Here is a 21047-nt window from a genome sequence, read left to right on the forward strand (position 1 = left end):
TTTCTAGAGCAATGAACATTTTATAAATGATAATAAAAGGAAATTCCACAATTGGATTATATTGTGGCACAATTCATGAGCAAACATATAATGAAAAAGAGAAAGTATTATAACTTACAGATAAAACATGCCACAGTACAAAAGAAATTTCATTTCTGATTTAAAAATTTCAAAGAAATGAGTATATTTGAAGCTACTTACAGTAGATTTTTCTGGGGAAGATGGAACATCAAATGTTTCATTAATCTGGTTCTCCAGATCTTGTTGAGAATGTGAATATTGAATTTGGTTCCAACTGTTTTTCTTCGATTGTTTGGGTGGTAAAGCTGGTGGCTGCCCATCAACAGGGGTCTCTTGTGATCTAGATAGGAAAAACGGAAAAGAATGAATATTTTGGAAATTGTCTTACAAAACTGTTATTTTAAAAACTAGGGTCAAACAACTCAGATATTTACAATGTCTAGTAGGAGACAGGCTTTAAATACCATATTTATTTGCAAGTGTCTCTGCTTAATGAAATATTTCTTTGAAATATTAAAACTTTGAAATTTAAGTAGCAAATCTAGTTTTCTACTTTATTAACTCTGTAAACAATCCTACATATAATAAAAACCAGGGGTGCCAAAAAATGTATGCAAGTGGACACTTTGGTCAAAGCTGCAAGCAGTAGTTCGCCGTAATCAGAAGTATCTGGATGCTGATAGTAACCACTTCGAGCACCTCTTGTAATTGCAGAAGTCCAGTGTGACTTGTATTCATCTTTGGTTATCGGTATATATTGAGTATTACAATTTCAATAGTTTTTTCCTTTCTTAAAATGTGTATACATTTTTTGGCACCGTTTGTATAGTTTAAGGGTATCCTTATGAAGATATTTATTTCAATCTAATATAACAATGTACACACCTTTCCAAAAATCTTTTTTAAAGGTTTTTAGTGAAGTTATATAGATAGCCAGGGAATAAGGCAAAGAGAAATCAGAACTCAGAGTTGAGACATTCCACAGATAAAACACCTGTTCCAGTCTAGAGAAGTTAAGTGATTGGCACAATTTATTTAGAAATAAGACACAATTCATGAACGTAATGAACTCAATACTGAAACAAGGATTAGAATTTGAGTGAAAATGCTGAGATCCCTGAAAAGACAAAACTGGATGAGACATTGTCAGAATATGATTTAAGGTGAGGAAGCAAAAATTCAATTAACATTAGAGAGAATAAGCCTCAATCTGACAGTAGGAATTGATAAAAAGAGCTGGGTATAATAGGGAAGGCTTCAAGGTAAAAACTGTAGCTTTTAAGAACAAGCAAGTGTATGTTACTAACATTACTTGTGAGTTTTTCACAAAGGCCAGAAGGGGGAACCAGTGGGTTCAACTTGTATCCTAGGAAGCATGCATCCGAGAAGCTGAGGAGTTAAGGAGAATAGGCAAGAGGAAAATGGTTCTTGAGAAGGGCACTGACCATCACTGGGGTTATTATTTATCTCTATATGGCAGGAGGTCTTTTGGGGAAATAAAAGAGTTACTGTTCATTGCCTGAGAAGAGTTGACAGTTGCTGTATCAAGCTCCATGGCTGCTGCTGTGGTACTCGGGCACAGATTTCACCCAGTTTCTGCTTATTTTTGTTCACTGACAATAGATGCCTAAGATAACAAGCCATAAGGTCGTGGGGAAGTGGAACTGTGTTAATTACATTATTGTTCTAAAATTAATCTCCACCCCTCCTAGTTCGACATTTGGCTTGGCCCTATGACTTGCTGTGGCCAATGAAATATGAGAGGTGGTGTGTATCACCTTTGAAAGGAAGCGCTAAGAAATAGCTCATGATTCATTATACTTCTCTTTTTCCTCAGCCCTGAGATTAGCCATGTCCCAAAACATGGGCTGCTGTCAGCCTGGGTCCTGGGACGAACATGACATGGAATTGAGCCAGTCGATCCATGATGTACATATAATGTAAGAAAGAAATGACCTTTGTTGTAAGTCAGTGGAAGTTGGGGTTAATTTGCTACTACAGCATAATTTAGCTCGATAACTAATACAGAGATTACAGCCAGAGTGGCCCTTAGATACATATGATCTCCCTTGGCAGAGAAGCTGTGAACTTTATTTAGAGGCTTGCTGCTAGATACCTGGTAGATAGACAAGCTAAAAGTTTAAATAGTGCCAAGGAAGTCAGCCAGGATTAATAATAAATGGTGTAATTCTATGGTCCTCCAGGGAGGTTTCTCCTAATGAGAATACAGTCCTGCAATTCTATAAGCGAGTATAAAATATAATCTTTAAATAAGCAGGTAACAACAACATCCACTCAGCTGAGCTTTCCTCATAGTCTGCAGGGCATAAAATACTCTAAATTCTGATAAGCCTGTAAGGCTGCATCAGAGACCATATCTCTCCTTTTCAGCAAAAGCTTCTTTGAGGTCTACCTTGATGCCAGGGATTCTAGGTCGAAACATACTAGTTTTTATGTAGCTAGTTTCAACTGCCAAGAACCCGCGCCTCTAAATTCAATACATTCAAGTGCTGCTGGTATAGAAAAATGTTCCTAACGATTAGAATACAGACATCTGCCTCAGTTGTGCCCTGCTGCAAGGGATTAGGAAAGATGAAGATGGAAATCCCTTGGCAGAGCCCCACAGATCTGACATTTCTGAAAAGCAGTTGATTAAAAGCCTCCAAGACTTTACAAAATCCAGAAGTCCCTGGACTCCACATGTAGCAATCAATAGGTCTTATTCCCTACTTAGGGTTAAGAGTGTAAGGTGAACAGAAACTTTTCTTCCAGTTTTGCATACAGCTAGCTGTCACAGCCAGCAAGCATTTAGTCTCAAAACTAAAGGTCTGTAGGGAAGAGTATAAAGTTGAGATTGAATGGGAATAGAGTCAGAGCAACTTTCTTTACTCTTGGTCCAGCTAACAATGGAAACACAGTGCCAAAACAGACAGCCAGGCCCAACTTGAGCCTGCTCTATAGTGCAGTACCTAATGAGCCAAACCTGATGGGTGAGCTAACAACGGCACCGCTCAGCAGAGGAAGGCCAGGACTGACATCATGCGACATGTTGCTAAACCTTCTGAATCTGAAGTTTGGGGGTTAAAGATCAGGCATGCATGGTCAAAAAAAGCTCCACAAGTGATATTTATTACGCACTTCTGATTAGAAAGCATTTTCCTAAAACAGTAGTTGCCAATTCATGACTTGTGGGACAATTTTGGCCAACATACATATGGCACATTCATTGCTTTTGTAAAATGTGAGTTAACTACCATTTAAAAAGTTACATTCAAATCTGGATTTCCAGAATGAAAAGTGGGAGCTCTGGAAAGAATGGACCTGCATTATAAGTTGTCAACCACTGGACCAAGCCAGATGATAGCTGCTGCTTTTAAATGGGCCATGGGCATTCTAGACTACTGGAACCCCACCCAGTGTTACTTGCCAGACTCCAGTGGGTATTTGAGTATAACCTCTTCTTTAAACACTCACACTCTGCAGGAAGACACAGATACGAAGGGAGCCCAAGCATACAGTTGGGGCTGGCATTTAAGCCAAATTCTAAGAAAAGGTGAAGAGAATGTTGTAGAGGATTAGCCAAGATGTAACAGAGGCAAGGAGAATAATTTTGGATTTCAGGACAGGGGTTACCTGCCTTGTCTTATTGTTTTATGTAACTTTCTTATTAAAGTAACTTCTCAGAGGGTTGGACAAGCTTTCCACATGCATGATTAAGGTTAGGCTGGTCTGGGAAGCTTCTACAAACCAATGACGTGTTTTCCCAGTAATCCTGTTAACTATCTTTCCGTTTTATATATTTCAAATTTATAAAATATATATAACCAAACTATTTCTCTGTTTTTCTCCCCCTGCCACCATCTACTTACCTATCTAAAACACAGTCAATAGAAGTAACTAAGGATGTCAACACTGACTCCTGAAACTCATCTTTTGGACAAAGGCTATCAATTACGTTTTAAAGACATACTCCAAAAGTATTAATTTATTACAACAAATGATAACTTCCTTCTACATAGCTAATGTAGAGCTGTCAAATGCAATTTATTACTCAATTATCTAGTAAGATGACTTTCATAGGTAAACCATGCATTATAATTAGAAATTATAATATATTTAAATAATGTCATGAAACAGGCCAGTTTTAAAAATGATACCATGCCTAAGCACACTCCCCCCCCAAACAACAATAACAACAACAACAAAAACTTCGAAACAAAACAAAAAACTGCTAAGTATAACAGAATGAAGAGACATCATATATTTGGGAAGAACAACCAAGCAGCATAGTAGAACACAGCCACACTAGAAATAACAGTTGGCACCCTGAAGGAAGGGACCCATAACTTCAAGAGAAGGCCAGCATCTACTATCAGGTGGTTTAGGAAGGACTAGGAAAACAGAAACCAAAGAAAAAAGCAGGGATCAGGACTTTGGCTCGAGTCTTATAAGTAGAGGTAATCATTTGGCTTTAAAGATGGGAGTTGGAGAAGATCTGTCCTAGGGAGATTATAGAAAAATTGTCATTCCAAAGGGATTGTTTTAGTTACTTAAAAAATGAGCAAGATAAACCCTGAAAATTGTGAATTAAAAAGAAGATGTTAAAGGATTTCCAGTCAAGATGGTAGAGTAGGTAAACACTACGCTTGCCTTCTCTCACGATCACCTTGAAATTACAACTAAACTACAGAACAACCTTCATTAAGAGACCTCCTGAAGTCTAGCTGAACCGAAGTCCTATATCTAAGGACATACAGAAGAAACTTGAGACTGATAGGAGGGGCAGAGACGACTATCCCCATGTGTGACCGTTAAAAATCAGGTGGGATATCTCACCTGTGGAGGCCTCCCCACCAGGTTCCACAGCCCAGGGTTCCAGTACTGGGAAGAGAAGCCCCCATAACTTCTGGCTATGAAAACCAGCGGACGATTGTGGTTGAGTGAGATGAAGGGTGGCAGGAGCCCTAGGTATCCCTCTTAAAGGGCCTGCACATGGACTTACTTTCTGACAGACTCACTTGCTCTGAGCTTTAGCTCTGGGGCAGCAGCTCGAAAGGTGCCAGGGACCTACGGGGAGGAACTAAGTTGTCTGGCTGCAGAGCGAGGGCTAGAGGGGCAGCTTTCTCAGACAGAAATGCTGATAGAATCCATTCTTTGTTGAGTCTTCCCCCCGCCCAGCATGCAGACACAGGCAGATGCCATATCTGAGTCTCCATCATCCTAGCTTACACCATTTGTTCTCTTCACCCTGGTGATTCCCCGAGATGCCGCCGCATCCAATTTGAGGCACCCACCCAAGCAGCGTCAATCAAGTGGCTTTTCCATACAAACAGCCTGTCTTGCTCATGCTGCAGACTTTCCTAAAATATCTCAAAGGTTCACAAACCCCAAACAAGCAGCATTTGGCTTTGATATGTCCCGTACATCTTGCTGAACAACCCCAATCCCAGCACTAATGACAGCAGGCCTCGATCCTGGCTTGCTTAGCCTCTTGAAGCACCTCCAAGCCCAGCACGGATAGTGGTGATCTGCAGATTGCTTTGTGGCTCATGCCAGGTGGTCCCGGCAGGATACAGGTAGTGGCTGAATTTGGCCAGTGGCAGTGCACTGCCCAGGAAGCCCTGGGGCTAGAATGCCTGGTGGCCAGCTTTGGACTGAGCTGAAGTATCACCTGGCCGCCTCCAAGGATGACACACCCAAATGGCAAACTGGGCAGGCACCAGAATGCTGCTAAAATGAATCCTGCTCCATAGGGGCAGCCCCTGCAAAACAGATCCTCCACTGTAGTCACAGCCAGTCCTCACAATTAATGAGCCTGAGAGTCAATCCCTCTCATTGACGTGCAAACAGCAACCAATGCTCAACTACAACAGGAGGACACACAGAACACACAGAAAGGACACACTTACAGCACTCCGTTCAGGTGCCCAGGCAGAATATGCCACTGGGCCCCACAGCTCATCTACAACAGAAGGCCACTCTAGTAAGACCGGGAGACATAGCAGCTCGACCTTTACATATAAACAAACACAAGGAGGCAGCCAAAATGGGGAGACAAAGAAACATGTCCCAAATAAAGAACAGAACAAAACTTCAAAAATGAACTAAATAAAATAGAGACAAGCAATCTATGAGATGCAGAGTTCCAAACACTGGTTATAAGGATGCTCAATGATATCAGGGAAAACTTCAACAAAGAGATAGGAAACATAAAAATGGGGATAGAAAACATAAAAAGAACCTGTCAGAAATGAACTATACAATAACTGAAATGAAGAATACTTTAGAGGAAAATCAACAATTCAGATGAAGCAGAAGATCAAATCAGCAATTTAGAAGGAAGAGAACATCCAAAAAGGATAACGAAAACCAAAAAGAATGAAAGAAAAATGAGGATAGTTTAAGGGGCCTCTGGGATAACATCAAGCATCCAATATTCACATTATAGGGCTACCAGTAGGAGAAGAGAGAGAGCAAGGAATCGAAAACCTATTTGAAATAAAAATGATGGAAATCTTCCCTAACCTAGAGAAGGAAATAGACATACAAACCCAGGAAGCACAGAGTCCCAAACAAGATGAACGCAAACAGGCCCACACCAAGACACATCATAATGAAAATGCCAAGGTTAAAGACAAAGAATCTTAAAAGCAGCAAGAGAAAAGCAGTTAGTTACCTATAAAGGAGTTCCCATAAGATTGTCAGCTGATTTCACAATAAAACCTTTGCAGGCCAGAAGGGACTGGCACAAAATAGTTAAGCAAAGACCTACAACCCAGGTTATACTACCCAGCATAACTATTATTTAGAATTGAAGGACAAAGAGTTCCCAAAGAAGAAAAAGCTAATGGAATTCATAACCACCAAACCAGTATTACAAGGAATCTTAGAGGGATGTATTTAACACGAAAAGGGGGGGAAAAAAAGGATAAAAAATGTAAATAATAAAATGGCAATAACTACATATCTATCAACAATTACTTTCTAGAAGAGACTCACGTCAGATTGAAAGACACAGACATTGAAAGTAAGGGAAAAAGATGTTGCATGAAAAAGGAAATGAAAAAATAAAAAGCTGAAGTAGCAATACTTATAGCAGACAAAAGACTTTAAAAAAAGGCTATAACAAGAGACAAAGAAGGACTCAGTAATCCCACTTCTGGGTGTTTATCCAAAGAAACCCAAAACGCTACTTCGAGGGTACATGTTATCTTATGTTCATTTCTGCATTGTTTACAATGACCAAGATGTGGAGGCAGCCTGGGTGTCCGTCAATAAATGAATGGGTAAAGAGGAGGTGGTACACGCCTGCAATGGAATATTGCTTGGCCAGGAAAGGGAATGGGTTCTTGCCATCTGCGTGCGGCTGCATAGATGAACCTGGAGGGTACTGTGCTGAGTGGAGTATGTCAGACAGAGAAAGACAGAGGCAATGTGATTTTGCTTATATGTGAAATCTAAAGAACAAAATAAACAAAACAGAAACAGAACATTTTGATAGTTGCCAGATGGGTGGAGGGTGCGGGGGCTGGGTGAAAAAGGGGAAATGACTAACAAGTACAAATTGGTTGTTACACAGTAGTCATGAGGATGTAGGGTATAGCATAAGGTATATAGTCAATAATATTGTAATAACTATTTATGGTGTCAGATGGGTACTAGATTTATTGGGGTGATAGATGGGAGGGGGTTTGGGGAACAGAGTGAAAAATGTGACGGGATTAAGAAGTACAAATTGGTAGTTACAAAATAGTCATTGGGATGCAAAGTAAAGCATAGGGAATATAGTCAATAATATTGTGATAGCGTGGTACAGTATCAGACAGTTGCTGGATTTATCACTGTGATCACTTCTTTAGGTATATAAATGTTGAACAACTATGGTGTACATCTGAAACTAATATAATGTATGTTAGCTATATTTTAATAAAAATCTTTTAAAAAGATGTTGAAGGTTCAGCTGTATATACATACCTTTCATAGAAGCATAAAATTAATTCTAATTTAAGACTAGAAAACAAACAGAAACCATATTCTTTGCAGACACTAATATAAACTTACCAGGAATGATGGCTCCTTTCAAATCTCTCATTTTCTAAGATACATACGAGGAACTCATGACTCCTTCAGTTACAATCACTACTGTCATGCAAGTCTCTACTGAGCATTTAACCCGACTATACTTTATATTACGTAAGCTACAGATAAAATTCTGGTTCAAAATTCAGGATTCTTGACACTCTGACATTCAGAGTATTTCAAAGTAATCACCATTTCAGATTGACTACTAAGTAATGCTCAAGGCAATTTAAAAATTATATATAAACTCTCAGGGATATGATTAATGTAGGACTAGAACTGAAAATGTCGTATTATTGTATCAGTAGGAATTCATTCCAAAATCAAGGTTCCAGACCTGAGATTCTGGGTTTCAACCAAACTCCAAGTCCCTGATCTTAGCTGCCAAATCCAAGTAATGGAGACTTTTTCCAGAGATGGAGGGCAGGTAAGTATACTGCAGCCGTAACAGCCCAGGGACATGCAATTAGTCTTGTCGTCACAAGTACAACATCTAATATGGTGTGTCCTCTGTGTTCCCATGGCTTGATACCTCCTTCCATTTGCACCCTGTTTGGTTCTTTTATTTCCTTGTCCTAGAGCAGCCTAGTATTTGCAGGGTCCATGACATATGAGACTTGATCAAGATTGGCATGGGAATTGGGTTAAGCTGAGCCTGGAGATGAAGTTAGTGCCAGTAGCTTGGAGGGGCAGAGGGAAGGCAAATCTTTGATAACTAAGCCAAAGGAATTCATGAGGTACGGACAAAGCTGTGGTAGCTCATTAGATAGGATTAGAATGGGACAATCCATGAAAAAAATGGCTCAGGAAAATGAAGTTGAGAATTTGGGAAATTCTTTACTGTGTTTACTTAGTCATCCATACCTCAAACATGCAGACAGATAAATGGTACATAAATACTTAAGAGATGCCAGTATATATCCCCCAAAATTAACTGAAAGAAGCTATGTAATTACTATAGTTAACACCTACTAAACACTTTTTCTCTACTGAACTATGCGTCTCACTAAATGTCATAGCAATTTTATGAGGTAGATATTATCAGGCTATTTTTACAGGTGAGGAAATCGAAGCTTACAGAGATAAAATAATATACCCAAGGTCACATAATTAGAAGTGGCGAAACCAAGTTTTAAATCTAGTTTGAATGCAGAGCTTGTGCTCTTAACACTATGTTACAGTTGTACCTCAAAGAAAATCACTGTAAAAGGCAGGAGTAAAGTTATTTTAAATTAGGTGTTTGCAAACTTTTGGTAGCAGTGGACTCTTCTTCAAATGAAATGCTTCGCAGAAGCCAATTTATAAAACAAACAAAAGCTAAGCAACCCTCTTACCTGCCCGTATGTGAGGCCTCAACAGACCTATTTTCTATGATTCCATTTTGGTTATAAGTGGTAGTATTGTTGTAGTTTAAATTCTAATAGAAACTACTTATATTTAAATGAACAGAATGCAAGATCAGTAGAGACCAGGGCTCTAACAACATACATATTTACTTTAGTTGATAACATATTTCTAACTCAATGATTTTAATATATTCAAAACCAATATTTGCCTAAAATAATCCAAAGGTGGGGATGGGAACCAGGGCTTGAGACACATACTGTTCAACATTTAGCCACATAAAAAATGTTGTGGATAAATTAGTTCCTGTGTTAACTTTTGGATGTTAAGAAGAGAAAGAGGAAGACAGGAATAACAGCTGATCCTTGAACAACGCAAGGAGTTAGGGCCCTGACCCCCGCATGCTCGAAAATCCACATAAGACTTTTGACTCCCCCAAAAGTTCAGTTGTCCGTCAGTATCTGCCAGGGACTGTTCTAAGATGCCCGTGGATACCCAAACCCAGAGATGCTCAAGTCCATTATATACATGGCATAAGAGCAATGTACGCAGTTGGCCCTGCATATCTGCCCATTCCCAAGTGTGGATCAAAACAACTGTTGTCAGTATGGCTCCTACAGACCCAGTCACAAGTTTCTGGAGCACCTGCAACTAAATGCTTTGCTGATCACTCCACCTATTCCTCCAGCCATCACTCTCAGACGCAGCCTTTCTTTAATCCTGATCACATTCACTATATCTCACACCCCTTTCTCTTTCTCAACAATGAATCTTCTTTCCTATCTACGTATCTTATAAAGTATTTTATTTTTTCTAATTCTCGCATAGTACTTCCATATGAACTGCATTATATAAACCAATAAATCAAGACGTTGCATATTAATATGAGCATGTTGTACACTACATTGATGAAATATAAATATTGAATTATGAAGCTGAATTTATGTATCAGAATATAATATGAATTTTAGAAATGATGCATGCATGTTTTCTATTACTTATTTTCATTGTGATGGTCATCGTACTTAGTTCTCCTTTGTCAAGTTAATTTTTCCAACACTGTCTATTCATCCTTGTGGGCCCCTCCCTGAAAAATATTTTAAAAACCCTACCTTTCACTACTTTATTGCCTGACCACAGTGCTACATTATCTGCAGAAATATTTAAGTGTATGTACTAACAGTTCAAGAACATACTTAGTCAACAAAATAACATTGATTTCTTTTAGTTTATAGGGGGAACACCAAGAAAAATCCCTGGGACAGATAAGCACATTTACAAATATATAAATTTTTAAAACACTGCAAAAATAAAATCTTGTATCAAATACCTCAATTTCCCAGATTATTTCAAATGAAACAATTTGGGGCATTATTACTTATAAGAAGGAAACCAAATGGAAAAGGTTCTTACGGTGATGATTCCAGAATGATGCTATTAGCTTGTGTTGAAGATGGAGATCTGTGATTCACAAACACTTCACTTGGGGAAGTGTGAACCACGTGGTCTACCAGATGACCAACTGAAGACGGTCGCAGCCGGGTTCCCTCTTGTGTGAATGCAGAATTTCGACTGCAGAAACAGGAAGAAAACTGAGTAAAAATGTGCTTTAATTCAATTTTTTCAAGCTTCTTAATTGTATGATTGCATTGAAAGTAGGTGTGTGCTTTTAAGACTAACCATATTGACTAAGCAGAGTCTGACAAAAGTAGTGCGATGTAAACAGAAAGAACACAGGATAGGAAGTCAAAGATCTGAGGGATTGTCAACCATCTGCCACAAGGATTTTATCTATTCAGACATCTATTATCTCTACCAACCTTAATGTTTCTGTTTTAGTCACTACAACGTTGTGTCTTAATCAGCATTTATAAAATAAATGGATAAAATAAGTGATTCAAAAACACCTTCAGTCTGAATCACTTTTTAATCCCTATAAATATTTTTATGTATGGGACTTTAATCCCTAACAATACTGCATAACATATTTCCATCCTCATATGTGACATAGTCACATGAATTATTATTGTCATTACTATCATTAATTACGATAGCTAACATTTGAGCACTTATTATGTGCCAGGTATTGTTTTAAGCATTTTACATATATCAACCTCATTTAACCCTCCTAACAATACTACAAGAAGGATATTATTATTATAAATATAATTTTGTAGATGAGGAAAATGGGACAAAGATTAATTAACTTGCCCAAAGTTCCAACATACAGTGACTCCAGGGCCCGTGCTCTGAACCAATAAATTCTAAAGAGACTGTATTGTCTCTTTAGAATTTAGAAAAAGTTTTTCAGACTATACTTAAAATTGTTTCATTAACCAAAAATTTGATCAGAGCTACTGCTAATTAATTAATTCAATCATCTGGTTTAAATTTCTTGTTCCTGGTAACAAATGGAGAAATGGCTGGAAAAAGGACCAGCAACAGAAGTTTCTGGATTTTCTTTAAACAAGCTAATTAACCTTGAAATATAGGCAATTTTTTTTTTTTTTTTAAAGAAAGATGATATAGCAATCTGCAATTAGCAAAGATAGAAACTTTTGAGTCTATTTTTACTAGTAGCAAGGAAGACATCTAGGTATTGGGTAACATTCTGTGAACCAAACTGTTTATGCACACATTTTACTTCCAATACAGAAGTTTATTCTTTGGCTGACAAACATCCATCAGTGACGCAACTTTTAGAATTTAGTGCATTTATTGAACATTAACGTGTATCAAATATTTCTAAAGGAAGATTTCTTCAAATATTATATTCCATACCAAAATTAAAATATTTTGTCTATCAGCCTTATGGGTTAACAAGGTCTGTCAACTATACTGACATACATTTATTACTATGTTAATAACATATACTACAACACGTTTGTTGACATTATAAAATTAACATAACATCTTTGACTAATGCAAGTTTATTAACTTACTATCTACACCAAAGCACAGTTTTTGTGAGAAATGCTAGAATGAAGTACATACACAGTAAGTGCTGAATAACACAGTACTTAGCATAACTACTATGGCTAAACTCGTAGGAACTAATGTTGGAAATCACTTTTTGTATACCAGAGAAAGTGGCAGAGCAGTGGTTGTTCAAATAATATATGCTCCCCTAGAAATTCTATTGGAGACCACATGGATAAGGATTATAATAACAATAATATTTCCAGATTTTAAGTCTACTAATAGATCTTGATGTATTAGCCAGGGACCTTACTTTGAAAGCCAACTACGTGAGGAAGCGAGCATCTTGTGGAGCATCCTTGCCCTACTATCTCACTTGCTGAGGCTATTCTATACCACTTACACAATGAGCTGCAGGCTGAGAGGAAAGAATGCTCTGGAGCAACAAAAATCATGTCTGATCAAAAGATTTAAATATAAAGATTTACGTAGTTTGATCTCCAGGCAGTGGAAATATACAGCCAATAATTTAGAAGTAAGCAAAAATGTACATCTGATATTAGTCTGTACTTACTGATTAGGAGTTCCAGGTGGAGATCGTGATGGAAGGCTTTGTGTTTCTAACCTGTCATCAGATACCGAATTTCTGCTTACTACTTCCCAATCCATTAATTTCCGCACCAAGGGCTTACTTGGGGATCTGCAAAAATAATTTAGTATGTAAAAAAATTTTATATTTGTAGCTGAAACTATAAAGCACATCTTAGAATTTGTATTAATAGATCATATTCTAGATGGATAAATATGAAGTGTTTACTTATAAGCAACTAATGCAGTTGGAGGCTATATATCAGATAATTTCTGATGAAAGTAAGTCTGCTTTGTATGAAGAAGGAAGAAAAGATAAGCTAGGAAAAGTAGGAGAGAAAATAGGGAAAAGAGAAAAAAGCAAGAAAAGAAGGAGGAAAAAAAAAGCAAGAAAATAGATGGCTACCAAATTTTCTCAGATATTACCAATGTTATAGATAGTACTGACCATTCTTTACCATTCCAGAGTCTCTGAAACTCTAGCTTACTTTGGAATGTATTAATCAATTCTTAGTATATCATCTCCTGAATGTCCTTAAAACTAAATCCTGATCCTCTGCCTCAATGAGGGCAGGGCAAACATGATAATTATGTATACAACATTTTATTTATAATTTTTCCTTTTTATATGCAGTAGGCCAGTGGATTTCTTTCTTTTTTATCTTTTCTTTTTAAAAAACCATTTGGAATGTTAACTATTCTGTCTTATGGTGGGCAGTAAAAGAATATGTTTTATTACCAATCTATACATTGTCATCTATCATAGTGATAAAGATGAAAACTAAGTGATCTTTTCAAAGAAGATAATGATCTTTGCAGAGATTAAAAACCCTTATAATTTTAGGTAAATTACCAACTAAAGTTTTTTTTACATGTAAATTCAGATAGTGGCCAAAATTCATGGAAAATACATGACATGTACTTGAATTTTTGCTTTTTGACACGTAGTTAATACGGAGTCTATTATTATGAATTAAGCTACTTATGTTAAAAAAATAATAAATCATCTTGTAAACTGATAGTTTTACATTTCAGTAATAAATTCACTGAAGTACACAGAAATAGACAGGACTAAAAAGCATGGTAACAATGACCAAGAAAGGCTATTCAATAAAATTTAGGTGCATACGAGAAAGCATTAAAATAATAATGGAGAGGGCCCCTAAATTCTAGTTTTGATCTTCCACTAACTTAGGTTTCTACATCTAAATATCTAAATTTACTAGTACAATGTATGATCCTAAGATCCTTCTTTACCTCCTGAATTTTATGATATACTAGCATCTAAGTTTTCAGTGCAATGTTTTAGTCTATTAATTTTACTAAACCATGAGTAACTTAAATTATTTATGATTCCAAACCACATTAAGTGCTTATCATCATTTCACGTATTCATAGCCAAAACCTTTTTGGTTTGGCCTAACGACATCTCCTTAATTTAAGAACATTTAACATTTTCTAAGAGATGTAATGTTATAGATTAAAAAAAAAGATGTTGACTCAGATTTCAGTTTTCATAAGTGAATTTAAAGTTATTTAAGCATGAACATTTCCCATTATTCTGTGTTTAAATTATAGAATTTTCTGGCTTAAAGACAATTCAGGACACCAGTTAGTCCAAACCCCTCATACTGCAGTGCAAATACTCCTATCAGTCACAGTAAAAGGAAAATAAAGTATATTATCGCATGCATTAGATTTTTAAAATGAAGCAAAGATTATGAAAAGAAACCTAAGCATTTATAGCTCTTCTATTAATGCTAACTCTTAATGTTAATAAACTATTCTTTCTCATATACGAGACTACTGAATGTAAGCTGTAAGAGAGCTCACTAATCATAGCCAGGAGAGCAACTACTTTCATTTTCTAAGAGAGGAAAATAGTCATTTGAAGGAGGAAAATAATCCAGTTTTACTCACCTATTATAAAGCATCAGAACACTGTACTGTCGTTAATAAACTAAACATGGCAGGGAATGCTTTGCACTTAAAACTAAATTTCAGGTACCTTATTTTATTAACAGTTTTAACCTCAGAGACCCACCCACTCAAGCTTGCTGTCTATGTTTCCTGTTGAGTGTGGAAATTTCAGAGAAAAAAATACCACACTTCAACATTGTGTTTGCAATGTGGTAAGTTTATTTTCTGACCATGGCACTTTATTTTTCTGTTGCATGGGAACATTCTTTTGCTTTCTTCCGAGATATTATATGACAATTCAAAAAGTGTGAAAACAATTCAAAGAATTGATATATAAGGAAAATAAAATAGTTTATTATTGCTGAAAAAAACAAGCTTACATGAAAAGTTTATGAAGAAAGTCCTTCTATTTATTTATATTGCCAACTAAAATTCCACGAAGTGGACAAGAACTCTAGAATTCTCTAATACTTTAACAGAGTAAGTTAATAATTGCTAAAACCATTCGAGTATTTTGGTAGATATGCATCAAGTCACCACAATGAGATTATGATATATTATAAAACAAACCTAGGAAAGCTTAGTCTTTCAGAGTTAGCAGGATCATCAAAACAGTACTATTAAAACCTCGTCCAGGTGATGACTTATTATTTTAAGGATTCACATAATTCCGGCATAACAAAACAAATAGGACAGTTATTTGGGGCTTATCATATTGGAATTTTAGCTCTACTACTCATTGAATAACACATTTATTTTATAAAACCACCTATTAAACTATTTCACATTTAAATAATATAGAAAATAAAGTAAGATGCAGGTATAACTATTTGTATATTTCACAAAACCTGGTATGATGAAAATATGAAAACATTACCACTTATAAAGTCGTTTGCATGTGATATTAATATTAATGTATAAATACACCTATGATTTGATATTCATATCAGGACATCATACTACAGTAAAACTAGTTATCAAATCATGTTCAGTATTTTTATACATATCAAGCAAGAAAAAAAGTTCTTGTTAGGAAAAGAAAAAAAGTGTAAGTATTTTGTTACCATGCAGTTTTAACAGGGAAAAAACCCAGAAAAATATTTATTTTGATTTTAACAAGTCTGAATGGAGTGTTGCAAGTAAGTTATAGTACTAAGAACAAGGACAAATATTTTTTTAAATTAAAACAACAAAGGTGATAGGAAGTAAATTCTCAAAAGCAATTTCAAAGAAAACAATTTCAAATTAACATTTTACTGTACATTTTTTACCTGTGTGCACGTCCTTAGTACTTTCTAAGTGGAAAAAAAGGGCATCTAAGACTATAAAAGGGAGGACTGTGAGTAATTTCAATAGCCATGTCTATTGGGGTAGGCATCTGTGTTCTGACTTTTTTTCTCCCTTCTGAAATAACCAAGTCACTAATATGATAACACCAAGATTTGTATTTAATAGTGAATATTTCCCTCACAAATTTAAATATAAGAAATAATAAATCAACTTCAAAACGTTTTTGAACCTATGCTGAAATAAATTACATCATTCAAATTTAAGTAAACTTATCACAGCAAAATACTACAGCCCCGACGAGCTAGCTAAATCCTTCCTATATCAAGGCATTTTCATTGATGGTTTTCCTGTTGGGTAGGTTATTCATAGACAAACAGGGATGCCCTAAGCCAGGAATGAAGGAAAAAAAAAATGCAAGTAAATTTTATTATCCAAACACATACAAATCATGTTTAAATGATTTTTTTTTGTTTCAAATATCCTTAACTCTAAGGAACTTACAGTATTATTTATTATTTATTTTAATAAGCATTCAGGGCACAGCCTCAGATGGTCTTAGCAATGAACCTGACTCCAGAGGCATGAAGTAATAGGGTAAAAGGAAGAATTCTAAAGTTATATCCTATCATTTAGGATAAAAGGATTCAACTGTTTAATTGATTTATTGACATTATAAATGCCTGTAGATTTTTCAACTTCAAAGAAAATGCCTATGACGGGTTAAGTGATAAAAACACACAATAAAAAGTATTAAAAAAATCTTTAAAATAAATAAAAGATACACATAAATATATCTATGAGTATATGCTTGGCAAAATCTTGACTAGGAAATACCAAACATTTTGAAACTGATTGTATTGGGGGGTAGGGGGGTCTCAATTTTATTTTATGTTACTTGGCACTATTGGAGTTTTAAAAAAATAATAAACTATCATTTATATAAGTAGAAAACACAATAAAACAATGTCTACTTTTGGAGGGAAGAAAGAAAAAACTCCTTTCACTCCAGAAACACAAAGCAGGAATGTCTTAGAGATAATCACTAAGCTAAATTAAAGTAAAATCAAAAGTAAAATTTGCTAGCTCTCATTTATTACAATTTTCAGGCCTTCAATGGCAGTAGAAGCACATGAACTCTTTAAGGACTTATCCTCTCTAAGCCATTTTCACTGAAAACACACTGCTTCATTTAAAAAACATCTGCCTTTTCCTACACATTAGTATAAGAGCTGGGGCTACTGCAGTGAATAAAAGACAAAAATCCTGCCCTCACAGAGCTTACAGGCGATAAACAAGGTCATCTCTCCTATCTCTGAGACAGGAAAGGAGTCAAGCACGCACCTATGTCATGCAGAATAGCAAAAACTGTTCTGTAGCGGTTAGAAGTGTGGATAAGAGCCTGAAATGCCTGGCTTAAAATCTTTGCTACGTTCCCTACTATCTGTATAATCTCAGGAAAATTATTCAAACTCGCTATGTTCAGTTTTCTCATCTGCAATGGGATTTACCTCATTGAGTTATAGGGATTGTGAGTTAATATACAAAACTCGCCTGGCACAGATAAGAACAAAATAAATGTTAGCCATTATTAGATAGATTCGCTGACCAACTTCTTCCTACCAACTCACATCCCATATAGCTGACTGTCAAAGCAGCTAGAGTGAGCTCCCCACTCCCATATTTTTATTATGGAACATTTAAAACATTAACATAAGTAGAGAGAACAGTTTAATAAACCCTGTATATTCAGGACCAAGGTTCAACAATTATCATCATGGTCAATCTTGTTTCATCTCTATCACTTACTCTAACCCTCTCACCCCAATTATTTTGAAGCAAGTCCTAGAAATCATGGTATTTGTACATAGCTTATTACGCTACCACATTTTAAAAAACACAAGTCAGTTTATATCCCTTCCATGCTCATAGCCCCCATTGGCTTCCACTTAAAATCCAAAGTCCTTACATTTCTAACAGGGTCACACAAGTTCTAGCTGCTGCCTGCCTCTCTAACCATCTCCTCTGTCATTGCCTTCTCCCTCTGGTTCATTATTGGCTGCTTTTCTTGAAACATAAGTAGGCTCCAGTTCCATGGCCTTGCTGACTCAATCCCTTACTAATATTTGATATCCGCTGCACCAATTAGAATTTGAACTCCATGGGATTAAGATGTGTATCTTGCTTTTCACTGCACTCACAGGGCCTGAAACAATGCTCAGCAGAGTAGGTCTTCAACAAGTATCTGCGGCCACTGATTTGGTCCTTCTCCCTCCTGCAGGGCTCTACCTCTGAATATTTAATCATCTATTGGGTAATCCTGTTAAAGAGTGTTGCTCAAGGATCTCAAAGTAGACCTGTGCTAATTTAACTCCTTTTTTCCTTACAAATGTGTTCTCCCTCCTGTATCCCTCCCTGTCCATTGTATGTCACTCAAATCTGAGTCTTTCCAGATACTCCTGTCTCTCACACATCTCATCCAATGGGTCAGCTGCTAGTTCTACCTACCAAATGTTCAGCAAATTTGTTACCTATTCTCCATTTCAGTGCCAACGTTTTAGTTCAGGCCTTCATTATTTTCACTTGGATTGCAGCAGTAACTTTTTAATTGGTCCCTGGGAACCCAGTCTTTACTTATAATCCATTCTCTATCTTTGTTCATAAAACTATGTTCTAAAACATAAATCTAACCATGTCATTTCACACATTAAAAGCAAACTAGCTACTAACAGATCCTAAAAAGGGGAAGCTAACTAAATGGCACCCAAATAAAATGAAACTTATTTCTTAATGATTTTTTTAAAATATGGAAATGGGCTGGATAATATATAAAGAGAGTCATTATATTTCTCAAAAATGTTTAAAAAAAGAAATGAACCTTCCAACAAAATGTTATAATAATACTTGATTCAGTTTAGTCAGAGCTACAATTCTTGGCACAGGGTTAATTTAGCTCATGTTAAAAAAAAAGAATGAATAAACTAGACAAACTATTAATATTTCATTATTCGCTCAACATAATTTGTTGTTTAATTAAAGAATGAATCGTGATCTTTCTGTAATCATATCTGGAAAAAGAGTTAGTAATAATTTTAATCTGTCTTTAAAAAAAGTTAAGACACTGAAATAGAAGTGGCTTACCTTGCAAATACCCTGTCTTTATTTGCCTTTTCTTTACCATACTGAACTGACTGGACTTCAGTTCTCCCGCTGAAATACATAAATATGCACAATAATAAAATCTTTAAGAGAACTATAAAATAAAATGACAATACACAACATGATGATGATATTACAATTTCGTAAGAGACAAGATATTTCAAGCAGAGAAAAGGGAGCAGAGGTTAAGAAGACTGAACTAAGCTTAATTATAGTTCTTTCATCAATGAACAAAGCTATGTTCCACAGACCCTGCATTATCAGATACTTCTGTATTTGAGAATGAATAAGAAATAATTTTGCATGAGAGGAATTCCTTCTCTGCTTTGCCCTGAACAGAAGGAAGAAACAGTTTTGCCAGAGGTAAGTGTAGTCTTGTGTAATAACTCTGGGGGTTGCTTAGTTAGGAATTAAGTTTATTAAGGGTTATAATCTGTACTGTTGTCTCTGCTGAGATGTAGTACCAACAGATGATGCTTTTACATTTTTTCTCGATTTTCACCATTGAGCTAATCCTCACTCACTCTTCCTATTTACTTTTAAATTTGCAAGTACCTTACTTTTCCCAGTATTGCTTTTAGGAAAGTGATAGAGGAGTTAAGCATGATACCAAGTCATTTCAGAATCTGCTGTGCCTTTTTTGTGGTTAAAATTTTCCTAACACTGTTTGTGTTGCTACTGAATTTTGGAACTTTTACTTTTTTTATTGGGGGGACGGCATGGATTTTTAATGGAATATCCTGTACTAAGCTTTATGCTGTTATTTTTTCTGGTTAGAGTTATCCCTCAAAGATTGTTGCCTTCAGAAAAAATTAAAAGCTATCACAAATAGGTAATAAGATAATTTTAGAGAAGGAATCTGGTGTTATTGTTCAATGATTACTATCTGTTTTGTATAATAGCTGTTTTGAACTGTTCACAATAAAGAATTTGACAACTCATATATAAAAAAAGCAAAGTACTTGTACTCTCATGAAGAAGACATCTTGGTTTTCACAAATAAAATAAAGGTATCTTAGAACAAAGGAGTTTTCTTGTAAATATTTAACAAAGACTAAATTATAATGTTTCTACAATGTAAATAATTAAATGTGGTTGATTTACGTTAGGAAAGAATGACCTGGAATAAAGTCAATGAAACAGGTTTCTCAAGGATGGTTATATCAAAGAACCTACAGAACTTTTTGCTGATACAGAAAAACTCCACACTCCATGGAGATTTTGACTTACTAGGTATGTATCAACCTAGTAAATTCTATGGTTCAATAAACTACACCTTTATATTTTAAAGGGAGGACAAATCCAGCAATACTGCATTTAATGCATAAGCAATACTTACCAGTACCGGAATTTTGAACCTAATGTAAAATAATGTGCAAAAAAATTCTTTTGAGGTGGAAGTGGTCTGTCCAAACGGAAGAATGTGTGATGTTCTACACATGCTTTCCACAAATTTTTGCACGCTCTGTAATTCACCATGTTAAATCCCAATAATGTTTCTCTAGATTCATGCTGTAATAAATAACAAAAAGTAGAAGAATAAATTTTATTTGATTTTATCTTCCCAATCACCCTAAGTTCTTAAATCATTCCTACACTTTCCTCTTCCTGAAAGAGAAGCCTGGACAAGTTCAGCATTACTGATAGAGCCCAAATATTCTCACTTAAGTGCATTATGTTATTTCTATGTTACAACTTGTTGCCTTTATGGTCGCCAGATGCTTGTGTAA

The 21047-nt window shown here is 35.8% G+C and overlaps 1 protein-coding gene across 5 annotated transcripts in view; it reads right to left on the reverse strand.

Moving 5' to 3' along the window:
* The window catches only part of PTPN4 (protein tyrosine phosphatase non-receptor type 4), a 174235-nt gene that overhangs the window by 35570 nt on the left and 117618 nt on the right, over positions 1-21047 (reverse strand). For all 5 annotated transcript variants that reach the window (XM_074335257.2, XM_019715490.3, XM_019715489.3 and 2 more), the window contains 5 exons: positions 20657-20829; positions 19300-19368; positions 12938-13063; positions 10858-11016; positions 202-361 (listed from right to left, as the gene is read on the reverse strand). In XM_074335257.2, coding sequence (XP_074191358.1) covers positions 202-361; positions 10858-11016; positions 12938-13063; positions 19300-19368; positions 20657-20829 — 687 coding nt within the window. The remainder of the gene's footprint in view (positions 1-201; positions 362-10857; positions 11017-12937; positions 13064-19299; positions 19369-20656; positions 20830-21047) is intronic.

The sequence above is a fragment of the Rhinolophus sinicus genome, chromosome 17 (genome assembly GCF_057876585.1).
Source record: "Rhinolophus sinicus isolate RSI-liver-muscle chromosome 17, RSI-T2T, whole genome shotgun sequence".
Taxonomy (NCBI): domain Eukaryota; kingdom Metazoa; phylum Chordata; class Mammalia; order Chiroptera; family Rhinolophidae; genus Rhinolophus; species Rhinolophus sinicus.